Source organism: Alosa sapidissima, chromosome 6 (assembly GCF_018492685.1).
Source record: "Alosa sapidissima isolate fAloSap1 chromosome 6, fAloSap1.pri, whole genome shotgun sequence".
Lineage (NCBI taxonomy): Eukaryota > Metazoa > Chordata > Actinopteri > Clupeiformes > Clupeidae > Alosa > Alosa sapidissima.
In genome coordinates, this window is record NC_055962.1 from 25,206,331 (window position 1) to 25,229,227 (window position 22,897).

Consider the following 22,897-nt stretch of genomic DNA (forward strand, 5'->3'; position numbering starts at 1 on the left):
GGGTCTAAAAAAATGGACCCGTGCAGGACTCTGGTCTGGGCACTCACCGTTCGCAGTGCTCAGTCCGAGGGGCGGGATAATCAGTTGTCTTTCAAATTCCCTCTGCACGCAATAGGACAGCGCTATGAGTCCCATGCGTTTCCCACCAGTGGAGCTAGTTGGCTAGTTCAAACGTTTGCCAACTTAATAAAAGCTTAACTCGTGTCACACTGTTCGCCAACAGCAACATCCATCTTATTTGTTTTCAAGTAGCAGGGAATTCAAGCCAAACCGTTGCAACTCTGCCATCAATCATTATGTTAAGCCCACCTTACGACTCTATACACGATTTCATTGGCCTGATTGAGTTTCGATTTCTGGAGCTCACAAGCCAACGGAGAGTTGCTAGACTAGCCGCTAGGGGCGCGTCTAAATTTCTAGGCTACCACTTTCCTCCATCTCCCTTTCTTGTATCCCACTCTTTTCAACTACATCGTCTCTCCTCTCTCTCGACTCTTCTTCCTCCCTCCCCCTCCTCACCTCTCCTCTGGTTCTCCTCCCACCTCTAATTTCTTTCTCACCTCTCTGATCTTCCTACACCCCACCCCACCCCCCTCCCTTCCATCTGTGACGGCTGTGTGATGGAGGGATGAATGGCTTTGTGTGGGAGTTATTCCCCCATTCCTCCTTTCCCTCCTCCTCCTCCTCCTCCTCCTTCTGCTCCTGCTCCACATGCTCTCACGGAGGCGAACACCTCCTCCCCAGACACACCCCGGGCGGCCGGCCGTTTGGAGGCTTGGAATCCTCCTGGTGTCTGGCTTTAGCTAAGAGCCAGACACCAAAGCTGCAAATACCCCCAGCGGCAGAAAATAGCCCCTTCCATGGCGGCCCCTGCTACTTTGTTGCTGGATGCAACTCATGACTTGCGCAGCGCTTTGAGAATTCTCAGAAAAGCTAAGTGTCTCCCACCCCACACACACACACACACACTCACTCACCCTCCTGCGTCGGACTCCCCGCACAAACAAGCCACCGGCCACCACAGGGGAAGCAAAACTAATCATGTGCGCTTGTTGTTGCAATAAGTTCAAATAAGTAATAAATGAATCATCCAAATAATGAACTCGTCATCGAGATGAGTCATATCAGGTGTTGTAGCCTGTGGTGGGCTTACGTCCCAACACTAATATAATGGAAAACGCTGTCATTGGAAATGGTAATCTGACCTGGGATTAGTGGTGGAATGATGGATGGCGAAGGATATTAAGCGCAGTGATTTATGAGCGTCTGAAACAGGTAGGTCACGATCCAGCCGGTTATTCAGCAAATAGTTGCATGAGTCACCTCAGCGCGCTCACATGATGTCACGCTCCTGCGTTTCATCTGCACGGGGGGCGAGATTACCCCAGCGCCACGTCACTCCTCACCACTCTCTTCTGGAGAAGTCGTCTGGGCCCCACCCAAAAGACTTTTCACGTGTGTGTGAGTGTGTGTAGTGTGGTCTTTCATATTACATTCATTCTATTCTGTTAATTCCAGCGCTCCTCCAACAATGCACCCTCAGTTAGAGCTCCATCTTTGTGCTAGGAACCAACTGGGAGAACCCCACCCCACCCCATCCCACAGCACTAGCCTTGACATGTTACAGTAAGGATGTGTGCTCCAGGGCCCATTTGCCAAGATCTGACAGCACAGATGCGTTAATTCCTCCTCTAAGTGCCTTGAGCCGAAAGCATCTGCTCGATGCCAGTTCGCTCCCACGTCGGTAGGTAGACGTGCGACACAAACACACGCAGCTCCCCATCAAACAACAGGAGCATCAGACAGCCACTTAGTCAGTGAAAGCCGAAAACACCAGCCTGTCTGCTTGCATGCCTGCCTGTCTGCCTGCCTGTCTGTCATGGCAAAATCGATGAGGGAGGGGAGAGACGAGACAGGTGTGTTCACTGAAACTGCTGGGGGAGAGAGAGCGAGGCGGTGGGGGGGTTGTCATGGCGAGCTGTGCGACAGGGGGGGAAGCCGTAGCAGAGCCAGGCCAGCGGGGTTCACGACTCAGATCGCATTAAGCACCAGTCCTCCTGACAAGAGGCATGTTTGTACTTAGCCTGTGGTGGCTGTAGCTAAGTGTATGACGAGGGAAAGGAAGAGGCGGGGGTGTCGCTGGGCAGTACCCTGTGGGAGTCGAGAGGAGAGGGAGACGGGGAGACCGTAGGTGGTTGTAGTTTTGCAGATGTGTGTGGTGTGTGTGTGTGTGTGTGTGTGTGTTTGTTTGTGTGTGTGTGTGTGTGTGTGTGTGTGTGTGTGAGCGCCTCAGCCTCAAACAGGATGTGAGCGCTGAGGCAGAGAGCTGAGCGGTACCCTCGGACAGCTCCCTTGGTGTGTGTGCGCCTGATGGTGACGGTGTGTTGCTGTCATGTCTGCCAGGTCGAAGGGGATCCGCCTCATCGCTGACATTTACCCGGGGAAAAGCAAACATGCGCAAGTCAGTGAACACGTACCATGCAGGCACGCACACACACCCACTCACCCAGACATTCATATAAACAAACACTCACAAAGACACATATACCTCACTCAGACTCACTCACATGTATACTAAATATATCACCAAACACACACAAACTCTTATAAGCTTAAACACGTGCTACTCCATAGTCTGATATCTGCTTATATTTAAGTAATAGCTTTTAGAATTTTGTTGCAAATGCCTAGGCTAAGTTCACAGAGGGACTCATTAATGTAACATTTTGCCATTAATAAGGATTCTAAAATTAAAATGATCATTGTTTTATGTTGCACTCAATCTTGTGGCCATATATCGAAGGTTCTGTTCCTCATATGGAAGTTTTCAAAAATCACTATTTTGCGAATAGTGTCATTATTACCTGTTTGCACGAATCATTATTACCTGTTTGCACGAAAATCACACATTTTACACATTTCCATGTCAGATGCCCCGCGAATTGACAGCATAGGTTAGCATATCCGACATTTAACTGATGTACATGTATATACGACATAGGGTGTCCACTCCCCACACAGTGACATATGATTGACAAATGTGCAAAATATAAGGCTTTATCAAATATACCAAGTATCAGTTCCCTCAAAGATGGTCTGCCAGAGCATAGCTTCAGTGAATGATTACACACACTCTCTCTCACACACACAAACACGTACACACACACACACACACACACACACACACACACAGCCCTAATTACTTGCTTGTTTTGCTTTCTTTATTTGCTTGTTGTACAAAATTGTTCAGCAGTAACACATTTAGCTTTGTGAAGTAGGTCATTTTTGTTTACAAGTTGTTTACATATCGCTGGACTTAACTGTTATATGGATTTGAACTGTACTACTGTTGTAATATTCATTCACATTCATTCATACTTAACCTTAAGTCTTAGTCATAGTATTTTTGCTTTATGTCTTCATATTCTTTGAATCCACTCATGCTGAATGTACCTGTTCACTAAAGACATGAATCCATGATACGTTACTACATGCCGCGAGTTCATAAACTATGGCTGCCTGACAGAATGCATTTTCCCACCTAGTCATTCTGGTTAAGCGTATCTTCCCTGTTATCGGTCATTAATTCAACCTCTCTCCTCAACCCACCTTGAGCAGCGCATCTAGCATCCTACACAACTGCCCCCTTCCCCCACTAAAGCCAGCAATACTACTGCCCTCCACCTACAAAACTGCCCCCTTCCCCCACTAAAGCCAGCAATACTACTGCCCTCCACCTACAAAACTGCCCCCCTTCCCCCACTAAAGCCAGCAATACTACTGCCCTCCACCTACAAAACTGCCCCCCTTCCCCCACTAAAGCCAGCAATACTACTGGCCTCCACCTACAAAACTGCCCCCTTCCCCCACTAAAGCCAGCAATACTACTGCCCTCCACTTACAAAACTGCCCCCCTTCCCTCATTCACCCATACACTTCGCTTATGACAGCCCACACACACAGCTCCCCTCACAGAGGCATATTTATTATTATTCAGCCTTTATTATTAGGGCTTCATGTGTGACAGTGTGTGTGTGTGTTCATATGTGTGTGTGTGTGTTCATATGTGTGTGTGTGTTCATACTGTATGTGTGTGTGTGTGTGTGTGTGTGTGTTCATATGTGTGTGTGTGTGGGTGTACAGCGATAGATTAAGCTAATGCAGCATTGGAGATGAAGGCATGGGCAGAGCCTGCAGGGTGTTGTAAACCATTTATTTCAGAGCAGCAGCGCAGGGAGGCTCACACAGTTTGGCCACTCGTGGGATAATTAGGAAAAGATTAGAAATGCAGTTTGCCCAGGCAAATGGCTTGAGATGCTGGGACTCTGGAGGGGTGTGTGTGCATGTGTGTGTGTGTTTATGTGTCATGGGTGGCGTGGGGGTCGTAACATCTCTAAAGCCCTGGAGCTTCACAGGCACAGTCAACTGTGATTTTATGTAAGCACTCATGAATACACAGACAGACACACACACACACACACACACACACACACACACACAAACACAAACACACTCAAACGAGCACACACATATGAATGAATTTACACACATGGACTCACACACACACACACACACACCCAAACACTTCCTCAGGTCACTTCCTGGTTTCACAAATTGAGGGAAAACTTGAAATGCATTATTCATGCCATTTTGATCTTCACCAGCTAAAGCAAAAGCAGCGCAGAGCCTTGCAAAGCAGAACCTCCGCCGGCGTGATAAACAAACTGCAATGCAAACACAGTGACTTCGTCAGTTCTATCTTTACATTTGTTTTTGTTCGTTCCACTTCGTTCGAGGTCTGACATGGGCCACTGCCGTCTCTCGGAATAGCTGCGCCCGCTGTGGCGGATTGCATAAAAGATGAGGCGTTGCCGCTCATGCGTGAGGCATGACAAAAGTGCACGCGGAGTGCAGCGGAGACCGTGTTTTGTGCCCGCTTTGCGGCGCCGCACTTCAGTGGTATTGGTCCCCGGGCTTTGCCCTGCTGCGCCGTCTGATATCAACGCTTGATGCGTCAAAACCATTTGATGTTCAAAATGGTCCGTGTCAGAAATAAATGACAAATCCCTTCCTGATCTTGTAGAAGACGTCCCAGAAGGTTCTGGAGATGTTGTGCGGAGGGAATTGTGGGAAAGAACACTAATTTGTTTGAGGTTCATCTTTTTGATAGTTTCCATGTATCTTAATATGCAAAGGCGCTTCACTGGTGTGGTACCTGTTTTCTTTCTTGAGCTGAAGTGATGGATTATTCAAATATCATCATCAAAAACAACACCCTGAAAGCCCTCCAGATGACACAAACAACACAGATCAGTTGCATCACCTCTCTGCTTTCTCTCTTTCTCAGACACTCCTCTGTTTACTACAAATTCAGTTCAGGTTCTTTGTTATCTTTGGAGTTTATCCCCTTAAATTTCTCAGGTTTCATTTATGCCCACTCTGCTTTGTTAGAGTTTAGTACAATCTCTCAATTGCAGTGAGAACTCCTACACGACTGGTGTTATTATTATAAGCCAGAGAGAATGAGGCCTTTGCCCTGCAGTTGATCATATGAGCCTCTCACGTTTTCACAGGCTGGCCATCATGTTTTGATGCACACACAGCTTTCTGTGCAGAATTTAGTGGAAAGAGCTGTGCTTTTGTGTGTGTGTGTGTGTGTTTGTGTGTCTGTGTGTGTCTGTGTGTGTGTGATGCATGGCAGTCCTCCAGCACAAGCATTAGCCATTGCTGCTGTGTGTATTATCACCCTGAGGTCAGGGTCAGCCAGTGCAAGGCCAGTCCATTATAACAGCCCTGCTGCACCTCTGCAGTCCAGGGTATGTATGGTATGTGTGCTGTGGTTGTGGGCTTTTTGTGAAAGTGCTGTGTGCAGGTTTTATGTTTGTGTGCACATGCGTGTGTATCCCACATGTGTATCATATCTAATGTGTACGAATCAAAAAAGGTAGAATAATATAAGCAGTGTACAACGTCACTTTGAATGTATTATTTGCCTGATTTTAAATTAAATCTGAAATGCCACAGTTAATGCAACAATACCATACAGTATAACATTTTCCTATGATGTTGTCTCTGTGCAACACAATGTGTGTCAATCAGTGAGCGTGTTCTTGTGTGTGATGGATTTGTGTCTCATTGTTTTTGGGTTTATTTTTGTGTGTGTGTGTGTGTGTGTGTGTGTGTGAGTGTGTGTGTCTGAAAGTCTGTGTCTGCATGCGAGCCATGTCAGCCTATGATTGAGAGTGGCGTCTCGTCCCAGGCTAAGAATAGCTCTTCCTGTTCTGACATTGTTAGATGGCCTCCATTATAGAGTGCTGCTGGGGAGGCGGTCCGGAGCCGTGGGGGTCTGGGGGTCCTGCCGTCTGGGATGGCGAGCCGTCCGACTTGTAATGGAGTGAAAACGCCGCGTGCCCCTCTTGGCGGGAGGGTTAGTCAGCGGTATCTGACCCACATGGCTTGGCATCGTTCATCAGAAAGCTCTTTCAGAAACGCACAGAAAAGTTGTGCACACCAGTGTGTGCTAACTTGCTTTGGATTGTATAAAAAGTTAAGCTGAGAGGCAGTCATACATTTGGTATTCCATGCAAAATTCAGCCCATCCAAAAAGCCCATCAGTTTGCCCCTGAAGCCCCTGTAGTTTGACAAGATGACTCCAGTAATGTCAAAATAAGCTAGATGTTGGAATATTTTTTTCTGAATGTACGACTGCCGTGATACACTGCCCAAGTATGGTAAAACACTGGAGTCAGAGTTCACATTCAGGTATTAATGACTTGACTTCCTTGTGAATAATTGAATGTAAAGGCTTTCCCAAAGGCCTAATAAAATTCCCACCATGGTAAAAATAGGCTCTATAAGTAATAGCCTACAGAATGAATAACAATTAATCTGCATTTTTAAGCATCAGCCAATGATAGCTCATACTTACAGCTAATACTCTCTTTTTAACAAACTTTTGAAGTCTGTAAACAGCATGTCATGCCCAGAGGGCCAATCTAGAAATCGGCAATAAATATTTATGTGTGCCGTCTAGCTTGGCTCGACATGAATTTTTATAAGGATGGTCAAATTTGACATCTTCAGCTTGGCAGACCTAATTAGAAACTGACAGTTCTAGAAATTGACAGTTCTCCGCCGTGTCGTAATCACAGTCCAAGTGCTGAGGACACTCCCACTGATTGCATGCACTTGAGCTACATTTTTTTTCTATTTCTGAACAGAGCAGAACACATTTTTCAACCCAGTGATGAGTTTTTTGACTTCAGTCGATGCAGACAACAGGTGAAACCCTCATCTAAAGAGTTGTGTGGCACAAAAGGATGATGTGTACCACCATGTGTGCAGTATAATTCCAGTCAAAGATTTATTAAGGGACTTGTGCATAAACATTTGCCGACATATTTTTAGATTTTCATCAATTTCAAACCTGTTGTGTATGCAAAGTTTCTGCCATTCTTGTGGCAGAAACTTACGATGGATGTTTTTTGACCAATCTATTGTCCGTTTTGCCCATATTTGCTGTGTCAGTGACCAGGGTATATTATATGGCATCAATTTTATCTTTGCAGTTCGACACCAGGCTGAAACCAGACCAGTAGTTTTATGTTACAGTTTATCACATCATTCATTGTTATCATCTTATAGCTGTTATGAGATTTCTGTGCCATGATAATCCACATTTGTGGCATGGCAATGTTATCACTGTTGAAAAAGTGGTCCTTTTATTACGCAATAACTGTCCTTGTTGACATACTGCAGCACTCATATCTCCATGATTGAGATAGATGTTTCTTAACAAACTGTCAGTATATCAGGTTATTTTGCAGGTATTTGAGGTAAAGATGTATCTTGGATCTCACATTTGTTATTTGGAGTGGACTTTTCTTTTAGTATTCTCAGCGGCGGCAGTGGGTTGCTGTTCTTTGTGTGTGTGTGTGCTGTGTGTGTGTGTGTGTGTGTGTGTGTGTGTGTGTGTGTGTGTGTGTGTGTGTGTGAGAGAGAGAGGAGGTGTGTCATACCTGTCTGGCCCTCTGTGTCCCTTTATTCCAAATTGAGAGCATAAAACCTGCGGTTTTATTGTTGGGTCATAAACTACACGCCTCTGTGGACAATGCTGCAATGACGCCATCCCCAGAGCAAAATGAACATGACAATGGAGCGGGAGCACCATTTATGGCATCAGGCCATTTTCTAACAAATGGTGTTGAAAATCTCACACACTCATCATAACTCTGTCTCACACACACACACACACACACACACACACACACAAGTAAAATCACTGGCTCTCTTGTTGGGAGTGAAACATTGCTCAACAGTGGTTCAGTAGTAATAGCACACTCAGTGTTCTCACCGTGTGACTTGTAGACTTTATGGTAAAGAGCCCATTTATCGCCAAGATTAAGATGACATTCAGGATGGTATTACAGACCATTAATGGCCACATTACAAAGACGGCATGTCTGCTCCCTACATGGAGAACGTTACACATTACAAAGAACGTTACACATTACAAAGACAGCATGTCTGCTCCCTACATGGAGAACGGGATGAAAAGCAGCTAGTTAAACACAGAGCAAAGAGAAAAAACACAAAATGGCTCTGAGCACTACTAGGAGGCTATTGTCAGTAATCACTTCAAACAGGTGATCTTTTGTAACAGGTGTGAGTTAAGTCAAAAAAGGAAAGTAACAAAGGCACACTGCTTAGAAAACATTTATGAAAAAGCTTTTAATTCAACATGGCAACTAGTTAAAAGCACATAGGCCTACGCATTGCGGCCATATGGGCCTTCTTTAGGGCAGTCAGAGAGAAAGAGAGAGAGAGATTCTTGTTAGCTCTTGTGGTAAGGTAACTTCCATCAAGCTGTGACACATGGGTCCTCTGTGTCTCATTTCAAAGGGCTCTATCAAAAGTATTACCTTTAGTTACTGGTGCTGTGCCTTTTAAGCAACAGGTGGTGATGTTGAATAGAAAGGAATATCATCTTCATAATGATCAGCTCAAGTTAGGCAAGTCATTAGTCAAGCCAAGGCTGTGAATGTCATTAATCAAACAGACACACACATCCATGGTCTATCTTGATGAGCATCGCCCTGTCCACTGTACTTGTAATTCTGAATCCACTGCCATTGTTACATTTTAATAATATACTATTTTGCATTATTTTCATAACCCTAGCCTATCCACCCACCCCACCCCCTTAAGCTCTGAGAAAGCCCAGAAAGACTGTACTTGGTGGCATGAACTCAGGTTATGGCATAGTTTGTGGACCCAGCTCTTCAGAGAGTATCTCCTGGGCTTGTAGCACTGAACTGACACCTGACTGTATGGAAGTAGCACTCACTGCTGCACTAACTTGTCCTTATCACACTCTACCTTGATTGTTTCCCTTGTCGGGAGTCGTTTTGGTTAAAAAAAAAAGCGTCAGCCAAATGTAATGTAATGTAATAAATCTCAAAAAAAGGTAGCTGTTTTCATATTGTTCGCTGTCCTATCCATACCAGCCATTCAAGTGGTATTTTTCCACATGTGTGTGCATGTCCATGTAGAAACGACTTGCATCTTCTATACCAGTCCAGGGGGGTATTCCATCAACCTCGCTAATGAAGGCGGCGCTTAACAGAAATAGCCTGGCTTGAACTAGCGTAGACTTTCACTTGGGGCTGAAGCCGTTCCATTAACTCAAGTTAGCGGCATCTTGGCCTCGTTTATTCAAGCGAGGTTGTCAGCTTCATCTCTGCTCGTGCACGAGGTAGAACAGTAGACCAAAACAGTAGATTGACGAAAAGAGGATACATGTCGTAAAATTAAGACCATACTAGACAATTTCTGTTTGATTTGGCAAGCGCCATCTACAGGATTTTCATCGAAAGTCATCAAATTTAACATTGAGAGAAAAAAATAGATTGCCTACAGAAATTGGAGAATAAAGCATACATTTAAAACAACAATGATAATGGTTTGAAATCAATTGCGAGTTTGATTGGCTTCACTCTTGAACACATAGACTATACAGTCTATGCTTGAACAAAACAAGTGAATGAATAAATAGCATAAACTCAAAAACAACTTATGGATATGCATATGGATATTCAAAACTATCTATAGCCTAGCTTAGGCTACGTTCTTAGATTAAAAGAGTTCACTCCAAATTATTGTCTAGGTGTAGGTGGTCATAAAATAAATTAGTATCAACATAATAGCCTATTGTCTCCCATAAGTCCCAAAGTGTTTGAAATAAAATTATCTTAAATGCAATGGCTTTCGATTCAATTTATGCCTAGTATTTAATCTGTGTAGCACACAGTTGATTTGACATTCATGAACAACTGTCGACACATGAAGCAGTTTTAATTATTATCTGCCTAGGCTACAGAATAATCCTTTGGCTTGCATCAGATATAAAGCCCACTGGCAAAGCTGTCACTGAACAGCCTACCAAATGTGTATGACCCTTTATTAGCAGTAGACATATGTCTTTCATCAAAGATTATAACTAAAAATGCCATTATCAAGGTGATAAACTATGGAGCCTTAATACTTTGTATGGGAAGCGAACCTGCGAACACGCAAGAATGTAATTCCTTTCCTATGCCGTCTCGCTGCACGTTACACCACCACCAACCGTAAGTGACGCAGAGTAGCAAGATTCCTAGAACCACACGCATATGAAGTTAAACATTTTAAATCGCATAATCTTCATAAATTCTTTGGAGCTAGTGACTGTGTAAATCCATGCTCCTATTTTTGAAGTTGTAGGCTACAGGTGACGAAAGCACAGGTTGATGGAACCATCTTTTTGGACTCGTTTTCCGACTGATTGTTTTTTTTTGCAACACAGCTTAATTTAGCTTAAAAGTTAACCTGCTACGGAGCAGGTTAGTTCTGTGGCATAAATTCCCATAGTTACCAAGCTGGGATTCACATTAACCTCATTAATGGAACGGAATTTCTCACTAAAATTAGCGAGACTTATACAGTCTCGAAATAAGCCAGGCTTGGCCATTTATGAGGTTGATGGAATACCCCCAGCTGTTAATAGTAGGCTATTTGGTGGTTGGAAACAGCTGACAAGGTGCATGCAGAAAAGCCAGAAGGCCTTCTCAGTGTGGTAACAAATCTGTATGCAAATCCTTACGATTCAGCACCTACTAACAATTCTCACAGATAAAGATCGGTCATATATGTCTAACCTTGGCTAAAAAGTGTCGTCATGACAACATGGTTCATAGACGGTGTTTCATAGCCTCGCTTCTTGAATCAAAGTCAAAGATGTGTATCCCCCCATCGGAGCCGTGGAGCCCATCGGAGCTAAAATGGCTGTGGTTTCCCTTCCGAGCCGTGGTGGCTGAAAGGTGGTCATTAAACGGCGATCAGACTTCCCCGGCTCATCATGTGAAGAGAGCTCTTTTTTTTTTATCTGGGCCTGTCAGGTGAAGTGCCACCCGAGTGCTGGAAGAGGAACCTATTTATATCGCCTGTCGTTTCTGGATGCCTCCACCACCAAATAGTGGAGAGAGGGAGGGAGGGGAGGAGGAGAAAGAGAGGAGGGGAGGAGGAAGAGAGGAGGGGAGGAGGAAGAGAGGAGAGAGAAAGAAGAGAGGGAAAAGACGTGAGCGCACTCTGGAACGGAAACTTAAAAAGAGAATTTCACGTCCCCCGGTCGCTCACTCCTGCCCTACATACTTTGTTTTTTTTTCCCCGTCTGGTTTTACATAACAAAGTGTTTCATAACCTGCCACATTTTGTGCCAGGGAACGCAGCAGTGCATGTGTGTGTGTCTGTGTGTGTGTGTGTGTGTGCGCGTATGTGCAGGTATATGTGACGGCCAGTGTCTTTGCTGTTTGTGTAGGTGTGCGTGAATGTGTTAGTGGGTATTGATGCCAGAGTGTGTCTGTCAGGTGCTTATATCTCCATGTGCTCTCACTGTAAGCAATCTCCATCCTCCAGGACAATTCCTCTTTGATTCTTGTTTAGCTTGTTTACCTTTTCCTGGTCTTCGTCCACTGCCATACACCAAAGTACCAAGCAACACACACGCACACACACATACTTGTACACGTGCAGAAACACTCGCCTGCACTCTTCTTTGGGAAGGGTGTGTCCATACTTAACAGAAGGGCGAGCCCCATGAGAGTTGGGCTTTGCCGGCTCTCTCGGTACATCACAGCGGGCCGCACTTCCTGGCAGAACCGGGCTGGGCAGGCCTCCGAGTCTCTTCCATCCCTCCGGGGGGGGGGGGGGTCAGGGCAGCAGGCTCGGCCGCAGCTCTGTGAGGAGAGGGACAGGCACAGTGGCTGGTCAGAGCTGCTTGCGTCAGCAGCATCGCGTGGGGAAACACTGCGGATTAGTGCCATAAGGAGAGAGAGAGAGAGAGAAAGAGAGAAAGAACAAGGGATTTGATGAATCTGCAACTAGAAAGCAAAAAAACACAGGTGTTGTATGAAGATTGCATGTAGAGAGAGAGAGAGAGAGAGAGAGAGAGAGAGAGAGAGAGAGAGAGAGAGTGTGCGAGTGTTTACGTTCATGTTGGTCGTGTGTGTTTGCAGGATTAGTGGCATAATGCAAGACAAAAGAGCTTGAAAAGAAAAACACTGCAAGACTGGCTGTGAGTGTGTTCCTTACATGGAAAGTGTGTGTGTGTGTGTGTACAGTGTGAAGTGTAGACAAGATGCTGTTCCTTTGGCTTCTGTTGTGGGCTGATATGCTTGCCATAAGCCCTCAAGCTGGCATGTCACACATTTTCATCTGTATTTTTAAGCACTTCAAACTCGATTCCATTTATTTCAGTATTTATGTTTGGTTGAGTATGTTCAAAAATAAATCCTGGTCTTGCTCAGACGATGTAAGTCAGTATAGTTGCATGGTTTTATTTTTTGCCTAAAGGTACAGCAGATGGTTAAATAGAAGCTTACTCTGTCTAGTAGAAAAGAAAAAAAAAACGAAAGCCTATATGAAGAGCTTGTGGTTGATATAATCTTGGAGATCACCAAAAAATAAGGAATAAAATCACTGAATGGACGGCAGAAAAAAAGAGGCGTAAAAAGGCGAACAGAAGTGAGTGGGAGCACAAACACTTATTTGTGATTGTATGTTTTTATCCTCTTGCACCCCTGTCAGCCTTGAGCATTACAGGTGGATTACAGCAGGTATTACAGGTACATCCATTCAGGTGGTAGGATGATAATGGGGTGTAATCGCACCAAGAGCTTGAGCTGTTTGGGGTGGGGGGGTGGGGGTCGGTCTCTTGACTCAAGCTGGCTAATTGAGGTTTGGTGAGTCAGGAACGACCGTAACCCTGGGCATCAGCTTAGTGAGAGCAGTGAGATAGTGGCTGATCCTGTGGTGTATGTGTGTGTGTGTGTCTGAGTGAGAGAAAGAGAGAGAGAGAGAGAGAGAGAGAGAGAGACAGAGAGAGACTGTCTGTACGGTTGTATGTGTATAGTGTCCGATGTGTTCTTAATCACCAGCATGTATGTTTCCCTGTGTGAATGTTTGTGCTTGCGTGTGTGCATGTGTATGTGTGTGTGTTTGTGTGTGTGTGTGCGTCTGTGCGTGCGTGTGCGCCCTCTGATTCTGGCTCCGCGATGCAGGCTGGTGGGAGGTCAGAGCTAATGAATTGCTCATCCTCTGTGGGAGGCATTTGGGGAATTCATGGCTGCAGTGTTTGTGACTGAGCATACTGCAGTCATCTGTACTGAAGCCCACTGTCACACAATGAAGCTCAGGAGATTGACAGACAGCTTCACACACAAAAAAACAAATCTCTTTCTCTCTTTGTCTTTCTGTCTTTCTTTTTGTCTCTCTGTCTCTCTCTCTCTCTCTGTCTTTCTTTTTGTCTCTCTGTCTCTCTCTCTCTCTGCATATCTACTTCCATTACTTTCTCTCTATCTCTTCTCTGACACATGTCACACTTACAAGACACAGATTGTGCTGAATAAGTAACTACCCCTAGTATCTCTTCTCCTTTGAGAGCTGCATCTACTACTACTAATTAGATGTGACAGTGTGAATTATGAAATACCTATAGTTCCATGACAGGCTGTGTAGAGTTATGTAAATTATGAAGGTGTTCATACACATGTGTCTGTGATTATTTGTTCATGAGGACAGGAGAGAGAGAGAGAGAGAGAGAGTTATTGTGTGTTTGTTAGATTGACAGAGAAAGAAAGTCAGATATGAAAAAGTGTTCCTACTCTTCAAAGAGAAACTTAGCTCTTTGCTGCCCCTAGCTGCTGTGCCTGGTACCAGACATGTCAGTTTGACTATAGATCCGCATTGCAGCCCATTACCACAGCCTAATAATGTGTCAGCCTAACACACACACACGCACGCACGCTCGCACACACACACACACACACACACACACACACACACACACACACAGAGGCGCACACAGACACACACACTCACACACACACACACACACACACACACACACACACACAAAGGCGCACACAGACACACACACTCACACACACACAGAGACACGCTCATACAAGTGAGTATTTGGACATTCTTTATATTCAAGCATGCCAAATGATGCCGTATTAGCATTCCAAATAAAATCCTGTCACTTCAGTTTTGCTGGGAGGCTGGGTATGTTTCCCATATACATTTCTTAGATCGGAAAAAAAAGTACAAAGCCCAGGAGAGACCCAGGATATAGCGTAACAGTTCCCCTCGTCCCTCTTGGAAAATAATTGCTTTTGACCCTTCATTCTGTCCAGTCCACAATATACCACAATTCAGTTAAGTGTAATGCATGAAATGAAATACAATAAAACTCCATTACAGTTGTGTCTGAGGGCAAATTGTTTGCTCAAAAACTGGAATGACTGACAAAAAATAAATGTGGGGAAAAGTGAACCGTGGCGCCCCAAGCAGGCGATTAAAGGTGTTAACAATAACAGGAACACTTCACTTATTTCATTTCTTGTCTTACATGTGATCATCTTAGATATGGCATAACAGACATCACCTCATGGTCTTTTCTCCCATTCTTCTCTCCCCAGTTTTTCCCGTACGGCGATGCCTCCAAGTTTGCTCAGCACGCCTTCAGGACCTTTGATAAGAATGGTGATGGCACGATCGACTTCCGGGAGTTCATCTGCGCGCTGTCCATCACCTCCAGGGGCAGCTTCGAGCAGAAGCTCAACTGGGCCTTCAACATGTACGATCTGGACGGAGATGGAAAGATAACACGAGTGGAGATGCTGGAGATCATCGAGGTGACAGAATCCACGTCATGTCACTGTTCAGTTTAACATCTACGAGTTCTGTTAACTAGCTGTGTCAAATAGTCGAACATCTACAAGCTCTGTTAACTAGCCTTTTTGAATAGTTTAACATCTACAAGTTCTGTTAACTAGCTGTGTCAAATAGTCGAACATCTACAAGCTCTGTTAACTAGCCTTTTTGAATAGTTTAACATCTACGAGTTCTGTTAACTAGCTGTTTTGTTATTTTTACACAAAAAATAGTTTTCGCAAAAGTAGCTTGACCAGTGAAGAAAGGCTCTGAATTCACAAGTCGGTCACACACATCCTATAATGCACACTTTAAAATTAATAACAGCACTTTAATATTTATTTCCTCATAAGGAGTCCGCTAACTTTGTTGCCTCTGGTCAAATCTGCCAGTGGTCCTCGGCCGAGACTTGGCATACTTTGATGAACTTGCTCAGCCTTTTCCTTAGGAAACCTAATTAGGTCGAACAGTTACATTACATTCTTAGAGTTGTTCTCCTTGCCCTGGAGCCATAACTACACAGTGGCTGCCTGGCCATTGATGTGATGAATGGCCATATGTGCATTTGGTCACTGGTCATATGTGCATGTGGTCAGTGGTACCTGTGTTTATGACAGTCTCTAGTTATTCTACTTGTACTTGTACTTGAAAAAAAAAACAGCTCACAGGTAGTTTGACTTTACTTGCTGTATAATACAGAAATGAAAAAAAGACCAATTGTTGGGTGTGCTCAGATACTGTGATCTTTTGTAGTTTTTTGGACATCAGGAAATTTAGGAAACACAGTTAGACAGAAGATGGAGAGGAGCCTACACACCTTGATAGGTTATACTGCAGGTGCAGCTAGTAGAGGAGTAAAGAAAGTGTTTTTCTTTTCTTTTTTCCTACTAAGGAAACATAGTTACCAAAGAGAGTTTGAAATATAGCTCATAACCAGGTTATGAAAACTTCTGAATTTACATTTATTCATTAAGCAGATACTTTTATCTGAAGCAACTCGGGGTTAAGTGCCTTGCTCAAGGGACAGCGGTAGAAGCTGGGAATTAAACACACAACTTTTCTAGCTACTGTACGCTAGCCCAGCTCATTTGCCACTACGTTATCACCCTCATTTATTATAAAGAAAGATTTGAGAGCTTAATATGGGTTTGTGTTTCTTCTCTCCCTCTTGCACTTTGCAGGCTATCTATAAGATGGTTGGCACGGTGATCATGATGAAGATGAACGAGGACGGTCTGACGCCAGAGCAGCGCGTGGACAAGATCTTCAGCAAGATGGACAAGAACAACGACGACCAGATCTCGCTGGAGGAGTTCAAGGAGGCGGCCAAGAGCGACCCGTCCATTGTACTACTGCTGCAGTGCGACCTGCAGAAATGAGCAGCCACTCCTCACCTCTCTTCTTCACTTGTACAGAAAGAGGAAGGGGGAGAGAGAGAGAGAGAGAGAGAGAGAGAGAGAGAGAGAGAGAGAGAGAGAGAGAGAGAGAGAGAGAGTGAGAGAGAGAGAGAAAAGGCAAAGGCGCCATGGACTGCACAGAAGATTAATGTTCCATTCAGTTTGCAGCTATTTCCACTGATAAAAAGAAGAAAAAATTATAATTCTGATTATAATATGCTTGGACTACCTTTCAACGGATTCCGCTTCTTGTGTTTGAAACACTCGTGTGCATGAGAATGTTATTTGCTGACAAATATTTGCCACACTACAGAGTTGTCCCACACACGCACACACACAAACAAACACAAACACACACACACACACACACACACACACGCAAAAACACACACGCAGACACACACAAAACACCATGCACAAATATATATATATATATATAATTCTATAAATATATAAATATATAAATATATATGAATTATTTAAAATAAACTGCCAAAATGTGAACAGTGTGCAAAATACTTCCCGTAGAGTCCCATTCCACTGGAGCTTGCGCATCAGTGATGTGCTATGTTGAATTAAGCTACTATTTATTGTTCAAGTTTACTGATGCTAGCTATGTGGTTCATTTACAGAGTAATGTTGACGAAAACCAAAATCCTGTCTGAGTAACACATTTATCCACTCCTTTGGAAAATTTGAATCAATCTAATAGACCACACGCTGAATTATGATCTCTCCAACTTCACCTTCCAAATGTGCTTGTAATGTGGGTGATTATAATTGTAGTTTATTTGCATGCTGTTAAGTTTTGCCTTACAAAGAAATGAGACTTTGCATCCTTCCAGACTGATGAAAAAAATGGCCTTATTGGAAAATGCAATTGAAAACTGAATACAAAAGACAGAACAGGATACTCACGTTACATTAGATACAGTATTGAATGGGATGTATGTTTGTGATTTGTCTAAGCATTTTTTTTTTTTTTTAATTATTATTATTATTTTCCTATATACCTGTAGGAGCATGTTTTCCTCAACACAGTATAGAATAGTTAATGCTTCCCATCAGAGCATTTTCCTATTTTAAATCCATCCCATGAACATAGTTTTAGAATGGTAATCTTCAACATAACATTGCAAATAACCAAAAACTACTAACAGTCACTCAAACTCCTGTAGAGGTATGCCATTTGAATTTGTCTGTATGCTTTGCATCTCTAAGGCTTATAGATTGTGACCCGCTTATGAACAAATTTTCATTTAGAGCATTAGAATCACCCAGTGTCATGTGTTGTCCATGTACGAACAGTACTATGCTGTAACCACAGTTATAGCATGAACCTCCACTGCCTTTAGTGTACATATTTTCCAACACTTCAAGCCTCTTCAAGCCACGTATTCCTGTCACAAAGGCACAGCTTGCATATCAGAGCGATAACAGTTTCTCAGTTAGTTTCCAAACGGAGAGGGTTAAAAATGGAGCAAAAACTTTTTTGCTTGGCTTTCTACTCCTCCTTGCCGCTCGCTCGCGCTCTCCAAGCACAAACTGAGAGGTGAGGGTCCAACTACATATAGAACCAGTCAGCAATGCATCCTATTCAATCATTTGTGGCAATAGGACAAAAGGGTTTTCTAAGCGCTACCCTGAGCTTGATGTGTCTCTTTTCTGTATGTTCTTTTTTTTCTTTCTTTCTAACTTCTCTTCTCCTCTACTTTCCGGTCCATGTGTCTTGATGCATACTTGTATGCCTGCTCTTTTTCCTGTTCATCTCTGTGGAGAGTGGTTGAGGAGTCCTTTGTGTCTTTGCTTGTGAATGTTGACGAAAACATTTTTAGAGGGCCTCCAGCCTAGTCTCTCTCATTTGTGCAGTCTGGAAACAACGCTGTTAGTTCATGCACTGTCTGACGCATTAAGAACTCTGTCCAACATAGATTGGATTTTAAAATGAGAAACGCTGTTTTCAGATCAGGTCAGTGATGACAAGAAACACTGGGTCTTGATTATCCCAAACTTCTTTGCCAAGCCGTATGTACTTAGACTATCGTTATCAGACTCCAGATTGAAGCAACTGTTGGCAAAAATGTCAAGGATTCTTTTGTACATGTAGCATGTATTGTTCCCTTGATGACATGGCTGCACTACTCCTTGTGTTGTGGTTTAAATAAAACATTTACAGGCTGTTTTCTGAAGGTGTGAATTTAATTGAACATGCCCCATTTCTCACACAATAATCATCCAGTCTTTTCCATCATCAAATTTTCACAACAATAGCGGCAAATCAATTCATCCATTGTGCACATCAGCACATCAGTATCAATTATTAATTAATGGTTCATTCTGTACTGAGTAGGTTATTGTAACATTGGGATATCTTAATTTCTTAAATTATCTGATAAAACAAATGAATGCCCAAAATAGGCCACTAGATGGCAGGAAAAGGTACCAATCGCCAGAGCCGTAGAAAGAGTTCAGACAACTCAAATCATGTTGACGCCATACTTCAAGATGATTCTACAGCGTACCCTATGGGGCGAATATTGAATATGCCATGTTGAAATAAATAGCTTATTTTCACCATCAACAAGCCTACAGTACCCTCAAGAATTATTGGCACCTCTGCTAAACTTGACTAAAAAGAGGAATATAAAATCATCTTTTGGAAATTGTTCGGAAAAGTACCTGCCTTAAGTAAAAAAATGAGGAAATATCCAACGTTTAAGGACACCAATTTTCTTTGTGAATGAATAATTTATCATAAATAAATAAATGTTCTTCCTTAAAATACAGGGGTCATAATAGAGAGGGAGCAGCTTCACAGAAGAGAACTTCTGACGGCAAATTTGAGGAAAAGTTGGTAAACCACCCTTCTTACCTAATTTGAGGGTGCCGATTCTGAATATTTTGTTTACCAAGCTCAATTCTGAGTTCTAAGCCACATAATCAACATTTTAACATAAAATAGCGTTTTTCTTTTCTTATTTTTCCCTAAATTGGGTTGATTTCAAATGTAATCACTAAAACCAAATAAATATGTTCTCTAAAAACATGTTTGAGCATTAAAGAAGCCATACTATAGTTTATTAATGTATTTAATGGGAACATGATTACAGTTAACATGTAATAAACTCGGAAATTCTAATCAAAGCACCATATTTTTATTGCTAACATAGTGAGTCACTCATGTTGTGTTTAATGCATTTCATCACAATAACAAGTTGCACAGATAACCTTCAACTCAGAATATATCCTACAGTACATATGAACTTAGATAGCGGGAATAAGCCTAATGCAGAACTGCATCTACCGTCAGCAACAACCGACAAGTACAAACCATTTAACTTCTAGTAACACGGGATTTGGTATGTGTGCTTGCCTCCATACTAGAGCTTGATAATGTGCTTTTCTGATATGCCATTGAGCAGCATCACTTGTTGGTGGTAGAGCCTCCGATCCTCGACATCTAGAAAACAGAGTGGCTCTGACATAGTGTTGTCACGATACCAAAATTATGACTTCGATACTGGTACTCGATACTGAAACGATATCCAAATCCTAAAATATCTGGAAAAAAAAAGGACGCAGGCCTCCTCCAAGTGTATTGAGTCATTTGTGTTGAATTTGGTGCACTTTTGGTAAATTCTGGGTTTTAAACTTCTAAACTTCCTACATAATTATTATTTTTGTAGTCAGTAAAATAGTCATTTGTGTGTGATTAAGTCCTTTATTGTTTGTTATAGCTCATTTATATTGTCTGGTGTTTTGGCAATAAATTACCTTTAAATAGCCTAAGTAGGCTAGATCAAGGTCAGTGTTTAAATTACTGCATGCAAATCACTTATTGCTACAGTATGCAGAAGAGCCTAATCTTTAGGCCATCTGATGTAGGCTACCCTAGGCCTTCCCGTGTTTATGGGATTTCTTTGACAGTTGTAAAGGGAAAAAAGTGAAGATGTTTTTTTGCTCCCAGTGTAATTTAATAAGTACATGTATGTTTCAACCACTCAGGTCTTAATCAGATAGGCCTACACCATTATCTGTTGCAATATCTGTGTGCATTCCTACATACATTAGGTCTATTTCTTTGATAGTTAACATTATTTGCTACCACATAACAAATACCCAAATAACAATACAAACATTTCTTACAAACTTTCCTGCATACTTCTTAAATGTGCTGCAGTCAGATGGGTGTCCTAAAGACATAACTAGATCTTGAGCATCTATTACCAGTGTTGAATGAGCAGTTTTTGCAGTGATCACTACTGGACATTCCACATTGCTAGACAGCACTTGAGTGAGGATAGACTTATTTCCACTTCACAAATAACCATTGCAATAGCTACAGTACAGGGACATTAATCAGTTCATAGCTGAGGATTTGTCCTAAGTCCACTTCCCTTTCAGCATCATATGCAGTAATGATGCACTGGAGAGTATTTCTTTTTGTTGCACTATAAAGGAAATCTTGTGTAATTTTTTTGCAAATAATGCAATCTCCATAGCACTCTTCAGTACTCCTCAAACATGCACACTCTTCCATTGTTTTGCATGGCTGGAATTTGAATGATAGGAAAGAGCACCAGTGAGATGTTTTTATTAGGCAAGCACTGTCGCCTTTACAGCGAAAAAAAAAAAATACAGTGCAAATCCTCTGTAAAGAGTGACAACTGTTCATAATAGTTAGTGACAGTACTTTCTACAGAAAAATGAGCAGTCACCTACAATTCTATCAATTTATTATCAAGGAATCCATTTTGTTTAGCTATTATTTCAATTTTAGCTTCTTGAGGGTCATTGGGGTAATTCCTGTCCTGCCCTACAACATATCTGATACATAAAGAGTTTATTAATGCCTTATTTTTTGCAATTCCTATGATATCTGATGGCAAAACCAAAAAAGTAAAAAAAAAAAATTAGCAAGCTTAAAACTCAAAATTGAACTTGGTAAACAAAATATTTGAATTCAGCACCCTCAAATTGTGTGAAATGGCCCCTTTACCGACTTTTCCTCAAATTTGCCAACAGGACTTTTTCTGAACGTTATCTGCTCTCCCTCTATAAGTATTGGCACCCCTATGTTAAATTCCCATAGAGGTAGGCAGATTTTAATTTTCAAAGGCCAGTTATTTCATGAATCCAGGATACTATAAAAACTGAAAAATTTAATTGTAACGATTATTGCATTGTTAGTAGGCTATTATCATTATTATTAACAGACATTGATAAACCCTTAAATGTTATGTGATACTGATGACCTGATCGCTAGTTATAGCACCTAGGCCAATAAGCCTGTTTCCCCAAAGAAAACCACTCAGTTGCATCAAATGATGTTTATCAAATTATCAAATGTTTATAAATTGAAGACAGTGTAGTAAGTCTTTTTTAAGCAGATCTTTATTTGTGACCCTGCAAGGCGCATTGACTTCAAAATATTACTCCTAACATACAACGCCATTAATGGCCAGGCACCAGAATATATTAAAGATCTCCTAGTCCCATATAACCCACCCAGACCGCTACGATCACAGAATACTGGCCTTCTTGTAATTCCAAGAATCTCAAAAACTACAGTAGGAGGCAGAGCTTTCAGCTATCGCGCACCCCTCCTCTGGAATAATCTTCCTTCCTCAATTCGACTAGCAGACACCCTCCCTATTTTTAAGTCTAGACTTAAAACATACCTCTTTACTGCCTCCCATAGTTAGGCATGGTGCGGTGTGGAACTTCACCCACCTCAGGGATTTTTGGTATGGACCACACTGCTGAGTCCTTGTGTGACTGGCACCCCAGTCACGCGTGCGATGGTGGTCACTGACCATACCTGCGCTGGTGTCGACTACCCCTCACCATGCCTTAGTTATGCTGCTATAGCGTAGTGCTGTCATGGACTTTTCATGTGTCACGCCGTACAACCCCCCCCCCCCTTCTCTCTCTCAACTCTCCCTCTCTTGCCTATTCTCACTATGGTATACTGTAACAATATATAGTACCACTGATTACTTATTGACATTAACCATTTTGATTTCCAGTAATACTAACCCACTCTACATCTCTCTTTCTTCCCCCTTACTGTACCTCACTTGTGAGGTATATCATCACCAGTCATCAACCATCCGTGTGTTGGCCCTCCTCTCACCCATCTCACCTGAAGTCCCATCCTCGACTGCCCTATTACTGTCCCCCTATCTGGATTCCTGGCCCGTACAGCCTAGCGACCCATCACCTGCCTATGGCAACTCTGCCCGGAT

The 22,897-nt window shown here is 42.7% G+C and overlaps 1 protein-coding gene across 1 annotated transcript in view; it reads left to right on the top strand.

Moving 5' to 3' along the window:
• vsnl1a (visinin-like 1a) overlaps window positions 1-18,829 on the top strand; it is a 37,391-nt gene extending 18,562 nt beyond the window's left edge. Inside the window, exons 3-4 of the mRNA XM_042096419.1 lie at window positions 15,018-15,233; window positions 16,434-18,829. Of these exons, the coding sequence (XP_041952353.1) occupies window positions 15,018-15,233; window positions 16,434-16,631 (414 nt within the window). The 3' untranslated portion in view covers window positions 16,632-18,829. The remainder of the gene's footprint in view (window positions 1-15,017; window positions 15,234-16,433) is intronic.
• The last annotated feature ends 4,068 nt before the right edge of the window (window positions 18,830-22,897 follow it).